The sequence below is a fragment of the Antrostomus carolinensis genome, unplaced genomic scaffold, assembly GCF_000700745.2.
Source record: "Antrostomus carolinensis isolate BGI_N321 unplaced genomic scaffold, ASM70074v2 scaffold2512, whole genome shotgun sequence".
Taxonomy (NCBI): Eukaryota; Metazoa; Chordata; class Aves; order Caprimulgiformes; family Caprimulgidae; genus Antrostomus; species Antrostomus carolinensis.
In genome coordinates, this window is record NW_010300427.1 from 191,370 (window position 1) to 199,026 (window position 7,657).

The 7,657-nt window shown below is 48.1% G+C and overlaps 1 protein-coding gene across 1 annotated transcript; it reads right to left on the bottom strand.

Moving 5' to 3' along the window:
• Positions 1–1,017: 1,017 nt before the first annotated feature.
• Positions 1,018–6,474, bottom strand: LOC104521212 (DEP domain-containing mTOR-interacting protein; the record flags this gene model as incomplete). The annotated part of the gene is made up of 7 exons (XM_010163140.2): positions 1,018–1,219; positions 1,676–1,780; positions 3,329–3,399; positions 3,627–3,767; positions 4,146–4,331; positions 4,954–5,132; positions 6,351–6,474. Coding segments are annotated over 7 exons (932 nt in total), but the record flags the coding sequence as incomplete, so codon positions are not given.
• Between the last annotated feature and the right edge of the window lie 1,183 nt (positions 6,475–7,657).

A 7,657-nucleotide genomic window follows, 5' to 3' on the forward strand; every position in this document is an offset into this window, starting at 1 on the left:
GCTTTATTTTTGCTTTTTTTTTTAGACATGGTTGGTGGCCAAAAGAGCTGCACTGAGGGACCTGCCCTAAGCAGGAGTGCTGGCAATCAACCTGCTGTATCCACAGCGTTGCAGGCTGATGGCAAGCAGGATGCTCTGTGAACTGGAAAGTAAGAGATCTCCCCAGTTTCTCATTATTACCTGTTGTTCCATATTTAGCTCACTGCCAGGGTAGTTTGCATATGAATATTCTGCATCGCCTACCAGTGCAGTCATCCTGGGAGCAGCAGGGCCTAGGGGGGGTGGATTTTGGTGGCTTTCACTCATTTCTGTTCCCTCCAGAGTCAAACTCAGACTGTGACATAAGTCCTCTTGGGCAGATGGTGTTTAGGCTCTGTCCTTTGCCCACTGCCTCCCATCACTAGGTTGGTTGCAGCCTGCGACTTTTGGAACCTCTGCCTGGCTCCATGCTGAGGTGGAGCTGGCTAATGAATTGAAGCATTCTGAGAGGATGAGACCACCAAAAGTGCAATGATGGAAGCCTCACCTTTGCAAGAAATTCAGCTGGGAAGAGCAACCAGTCCTGGCTGTGAGCATGGCTAAGCCAAGAGAGTAGCAGGATCCTTAGACTTTCTTTACAAGGAAGCACACATCGCTGGATTCATTTCCTTATTTTCTGGACAGAGTTGATGGCACGGCTGATCAGGCCATCTGGAAAGCACGTTGTGTTCTTGATAGACCACACAGACAACTTAAGGGAGCTCAGACATACCTACTTGCTTGGTATCCAACTTCTTACCAGCTTGTACCACCTGCCTTGCAGCTCAGCTGGGTGAATGGCTTGTTCTAAGGCTTCATGATGTCCTGAACTCTCCCACTGGCATTACAAAGGAGCTGCGAGAGCTGAGACCCTCTCAAGGTCAGGTAGAGCCAAATATTTCAACACCATCAAAACCCAAGACTTGCCCATTAGAACATATTTATTTGAAAATATATTAAAATGCCTGGCTAACATTTCAGAGTGAAAAGTCAAGCTTGGTCCCTCCCCACAGTCCATCCTTGCTTAGTAGACTGTCCTGCCTTTCCAAACAGCAGTAAGATGAGACTCCTTTGCTCATTCAACGGCTTCCATGACTTCCATCACAAGAGTTCGTGGTCCTGTCATGATGAGGCTGCTGATGGTTTGATAGTCCAGATGTAAAACGTACATACCATTCACTGAGAAAACAAACTGGCACACCTGCAAGGAGAGGAAGGGCAGGTTACCTTCAGCTGATGTCTTCAGGGCAACTTCTGCCCATAACTGACTAGAGCCAGAGGCTGCAATGCAAATAACTGGCTAGAAAATCCTGTAAACCCTAAAGCATTTACCACTCCACAAGCTGCACTAATAAACACTGTGCTACAATCACTATATCACCAAAAAGGGACCAAAGGGATTTAGACTGTGAGCTAGCAGAGAAAAAAAAAACACCATTCATTTATGAGCAGTGGTTCATTTCACAGATGGAAATGAGGCACAATATTAACAACTAGCAATCTGGTAGCAAATGAGATTAGGTAAAGAGAAATTAACTGGGCTCTGGAGTAAATGAAACAAATTCATCCATCCCCTTTCAATCCTGCCTGAAGCAAACCAGGAGTCACACTCTACCTCTGAAGAATCCCATTATTTCAAATATCCATGTGACTTTACCTTCATCCCTGCAGCTGCAGCAGGTCCTCCTGGATCCACTGCCTGGATGTGGCAAGGTCTTCCTCCTCGGACCACAAACCCCCAGCCCACCGCATCCCCTACAATCTACAAGTAGAACAAAAGGGGTTTAAAAACCAAGGAATGGGTTGGATAGAGGAGATGCAACAGTTCCTAGTGAGATGGAGAGCTCTGCTCATGATCCTAATCTATCACGGGTGGGAGAAAAAGGGCTGTGCACCAAATGAGGTGCAGAACCACAGATTAATTGCTCTTTGCAAAGTTGTTTTCTGATTAATATTCCCTGTCAGCAAGTGCAGAAGAGTGAAGCAGCATGCAAGTTGAAGTGCAAGGCATGCACCGAGAGCGTGTCGAGAACATTTCCAGAGCACGCACACGGTGCCTTTTCTTTGGCACAGGGGAGCATTTCCAGGGTGGAAGTAGCCACTCTTAATTTTTCCCCACACTGAGATCATCTCAGTCTGTCAGAGCAATTTGCTGTAATTCTGTGCCCATCTGATGAGACTAAAAGAGAAAAGGAATTCCCAAAGGACTTTGCACATTACCCATAGAAATAAATATCAGCAACTGCACAGCTAAGCAGAAGGAAATGAGCCATGAAAGGCCCAGGCTGGCAGAGTTGAAGGGCAGGGCAAGAGCATTCAGGACAAGAATGAACAGCATGTCCTCGTACATGCCACACTAATCACCAGCTTTATTTTTCTTGCTCCTTCCCATCAATTTTTACAGCACAGTTTATTTGGGAACCTAATCCACAGCTCTTCTGTAACCCACCTTGTGTCAAACCAGTATGGCAAGACAGTCCTCATGCTTCCTAAACTCGCCACGGTGAGATTCCCCCTTTCAAAGGTGGGCAGGAAAGGACTGAGAAGTTTTTACACAAAAATAAACAAGCATGATAGGATCTGCAGGGCAGGAACTGTGTTCTACACAAAAATAAACAAGCATGATACGATCTGCAGGGCAGGAACTGTCTTGCAGTATTCACACCCAGCACCCACCAGCCCTGCCTTGACTGGTCCAACAGCTTTAGAAAGAATTCAAAAAGCAAAAGCCCCGAACTCAGGTTGGCTGCAGCATCCTGGAGATTCTGCAGGGTGTTTATTTGGACCATGAAAAAAAGCCTATCCAAAGAAAGGGAAGAGTGGCCCTCAGATGTTCCCTGTTCAGTGCTGCTCCATCAGATGCTGATGGACCATATCAACATATCTGACTGGCAACAGGAACCTGAAAGATGCATAAAGATGTGCATAAAGGTGATATCCGTGTGACACAGGGGAGGCATCAAAGTCTCAGCTGTCACAAGACCTGATTGATTCTACAGTTTGCTGGATGGAGCTGGATGAAGAAGTATAAATGGATTTATTTGTGTGTGTGTGTGTGTCCAGGAGACGTTCTCTTTCCTGACCTACCCCTTTCATACACATTCAACTTAAAGCAGAGGCTGCACACATTGTCACCCACAAGAATATCTGAAGATGTCAACCCACGAAGACTCATCAAGAAAGAGTTGTGATGATGTGACATGCAATCAAAGTTTCAACAGAGGTCAGAGCAGCAGTGGAAAGCTACCAAAGAGTCATCAGAAGGCTCAGTCCTGTTGGATTAGCAAGACCATTTGCTATGGTCACTTACAGTTAGTGTTTTCTTGATGTAGGGGGCCCCAGGGGACAGGAGCTCTTCATTGGTGATAGGTCTCTTCAACACTAGAGCAGAAGGTGACAGATCCTATCAGAACCAAAGGTTTCATACAATAAAGTGCATAAAAAGTTGCACAACTTTTCAAATCAAGACTCAGAGGTGAGGCTGACCCTCTCCTCTGCAAGCCACCAAGCTGACAGTGGATGGGTTTAGACCTGAAGCTTGAACTGGCCCATGCCCTGAAGGAACAGATGTATCCTGTGCAACAACGGGGCAATGCAGAAGCCCAGACCTGATTTGGGGTTGCACTCGGCCACGGGAGGGAATATCAGCGTAGGAGTAGGGTTGAAGTAGGAATTGGAGTTTCCAGCAAGGGAAGTGATGCTGCTCCTTCGAACCGCTGAGACAATTTTGATCTCCTTGTTGGTCTGGACTGAAAGAGGTAGAAATAAGAATTACCCAAGGAAAGAACAGACTAGTTTAAAATAACAAACTTCCCCCTCCACCCTGACCCACATCTGAAAGACAAGCACATGCTGAAGGTGGCATCTGAGCTTAGAAAGTGTAAAACTAGTTTCAAAGAAAGATCAAGAGCTGAGTTGATGATAAGCTGAGTTATTTTCCTGGGATGGGGAACTGTCACAGAGACTGCTGCTGCATCATGACATCCACCACAAACCAGCAGGATGGGTGGCCACCTCATGGGAAGCCTGGAGGAACACCCTACGCTTTGCTGGAGCAAGACCCTCAGAGATACTCGGGTAGTGTAATCCTTGTTTTCACACCCCTCCACAGACACATCCACAGTTACCAGAGAGAAAGCTGGTGTTGCCTGGGTCCGGGTTGAGCTTGCGAAGACAGAAGGGGCTGTCTGGGCTCTCGGAGAGGGTACGAGAAGAGTTCTCGTTGAGTAACTCTGTGAGACGACGCCTCCGTCGAAAGTTGGTCCAGAATTGGTAGAGGTTGTCACTGTCAAAGAAGTGATGCCTATTGGAGACTAGGAGAGAACAGGGGAGGAGGGAGAGGCTGAGGGGGTGTGAAAAGTTGATAGCAAATATATTGAGGGACCCAAATGAATTTATTTTAATGTCTCTGCATCGAGTTGCAGTTTTTCTGACTCTTTCAGAACGTTACCTTCAGGGAAGGAGGAACAGCAGGGCCACCTCCCCAGGAGATGTCATCTCCTAGAGGTGCACCACCAAGTCACAGCCCTCTGTCACCTGTCCCAAGACACTCAGAGGACTCCCTCCTTCTGAATTGAAAGTTTAATTCCTGCAGATGCTTACGATCTCCGGCCAAGCAGAGATGAACTTCCCACCCTCACAACCCAGCCCTCCAAGCCCAGGGGTGGATCCCAGTCCTGCGGCTGGAGGCTTTGAAGAACTGAAGAGCAATAGCTCAGATTTCAGCTCAAAGCCTTTGTGGGTGGTAGAAGATTGCTCCGATTTCAAAGGTCACCAGCTCCAAACATAGAACTAAAAGGCCTCATTGCCATCTCTAAGTGGGCACTTGACCAGCACTTGTTGCGTGACATGAATGGGGGTTTGTTCTTAGCACAGCCTTCACAGCTACGCTCATCTCTTGCTTTCCATCCCAGCTCCAGCCAAACCTTTGCTCACCATGCTGAATGATCCCATGCTCTAGCAGCGCCCGGCCCAGCTCCACCGCTTCCTTTCGGTTCTCCACTTCTCCCTCCTGAACAAGCCAGTCAATCATCTCACAACCCACGAAAGTCCTCTGGTACTTCACTGAGTTCTCCTCTCTCACCTTCAGAATTGATCCTTCCATGCTCACCAGCCTAGCACAGAGGTGGGACAAGGCTCTTGTGATGCTGTACAGCCCAGCCATCCCCCATGGGAGCTGCAGCCAGCCAAAGCAAGGCCAAGAGAAGTGGACAAAGTGTTTCAGCCAAAACATTCCTGTCTGGGAGCAGTGGGAAGGGGAGGAGAAATGCAGAGCTGCAGTCAGGGAGCTTTGTAAATCATCATCACACCAGAGGAAGCAGCTTCAGCAAAACCAGTTCATCTGTGACCTCAGATAAAGCCAAGCAAGCAACCAAATGTGTGCAACGACTGGCAGAGAGTCCAAAGTGATGGAGAATGTGAGTTTCAGTGAACACCTATTCTGTTTGCAGCACGTGTGAGAGCTAAATCCAGTGTCTCCACGAGAGGGTGCAGCAGCCTCAGCCACGAGATGTGCTGGATGTTCTCCCTGCTCCCGTGGCTACTGCAAAGTACAAGGGATGCACGTCTGCCAGAGGGGCAAGGAGACACCCCAAATCCCCACCTGCCTGGCTGAAAGGCTTCTCCAGTGCCTGTTTGTGAATCTGATTGTCAGGGTTTGAGGGTGGAGAAGATGTGAAGAGGCTGTTAAAGGAAACAGGTCCAGAGGGTGGTCTGTGGTTGAACACAGCCTAACAAAATTACTCGTGAGGTGCCTGGGAAGATTTAGAACAAGAAACAATCGACCCAAAGAAAATTAACACTTGGAGGTAGAAGGAGATTTCTTTAGTGTCTGAGAAGTAGTTTTTCCATTATGCATTTTGCAAATAGACTAAGGGAGGTGCAGGGCTGCAGGCCCACAATGGCCCCGAAGATCCTGTACCCTGCTGATTCTGGTGGGACAGTAGTCCTAGTAGAGCTGTTGGAAGTAGCTCACCCATGGAGGCTGGGGGAGTGCTGGGAAGAGCCACTGGACATGCCCACTCAAACTGCCTGAACCCTCGTGCTTCCCTCTATCAGATCCCAGAACCTGCACTGGGGTTGGAGCCCTTGGAAGCATCCATGAGTTCTGAATACAGCTCCTGGCCCATCCCCAAAGAGACTGGTCGTCCTGCAACTACAACAGGACTCAGGAAACACCATTTCCCAACGCTCCAGCACAGGCACAGAGAAGGAAGAGAAAAGCCACTGCAGCTGCAGCTCCCAGCTGTAGAGCACCATCAGCAAGAGCAGCCAGCAAAGCGCATCCCAATGCCCCTGGCTGAGAGAGTTTTGCAGGGGAAGGACTCACGTACTTCTCGTAAAGACTCTGCCCTCTCATGAAGACCTTCATGTCCTTACTGAGAGGGAAGGTCCCATCATCCTTGCGGAAGCGGTACAGCAGCTTGGCGTCCTTGTAGTCCGAGTGCTCGTCGCAGACTGAAAGGAGGAGTTCAGAGCAGGGATGTCAGTGCTGTGGGTGTCTGTCAGTCCATAAGGGACAGACAGAGCTGCACAGAGCACAGACTCAGCAGGGTGTTATCTCTAGGTATCTCTATAGGGGTTGCATGTGATGTCCTTCTCTATGCTGCCCCTCATGCCATGGATCAAACAGCATCCGAGCCTTCAGTCCCCAAATTAGGTACCTGCAACCCATGCAAGTGGGAGAATCATAGAATCACAGACTGGTTTGGGTTGGGAGGGACCTTAAAGCTCATCCAGTTCCAACCCCCCTGCCAGCAGCAGGGACACCTTCCACTAGACCAGGTTGCTCAAAGCCTCATCCAGCCTGGCCTTCAACACTTCCAGGGAGGAGCAGCCACAGCTTCTCTGGCCAACCTGGGCCAGTGTCTGACCACCCTCACAGTGAAGAACTTCTTCCTCACATCTCATCTAAATCTACTTTTGTCCATTTTATAATTATCACCCCTTGTTCTGTAAGTCCCTCCCCAGCCTTCCTGGAGCCCCTTCAGGTACTGGGAAGCCACTAGAAGGTCTCCCTGGAGCCTTCTCTTCTCCAGGCTGAACAGCCCCAACTCTCTCAGCCTGTCCTCACAGCAGAGCTGCTCCAGCCCTCAGATCATCCTGGTGGCCTCCTGGACTCACTCCAATAGATCCATGTCATTCTTATGTTGGGGTTGAGTCCCACTGAATGGGCATTGAGAAAACTCAAGTTTGAATCTACGTTTTGACCCAGACATTAAAATGTTCATTAGAAAAAAACTGGGATTTTTTTTTTTCATTTAAATTTTCATGTTTAGCTTTAGACTAAAAGAAAACAAACAATTGTCTCAATCATCTTTTTTTTTTTAGAATTCTACTGCTGCATGTAAAAACACTTTGAGGAGAGAAGGAAAACCCTAACGCTGCATCCACAACCCCATTAAATCACCTGTCAAAAATACTTGTAAACTAAAACGCACAGTGACATCAACTTTTCCACATCATTTCATACCAGCCCTGCCTGATTCATCTCTATGGCAAACTGACCTCAAGAGAGATGTTTCTTCAGAACTGGGTGTGTACAACTGGAATAATCGAACTGATATGAAAAGCCTCAGTTTCATATCTACCCTGGGAATGAGCACAGTCTGTAACTGGTGGTTGTTAAGTGCATGCAACG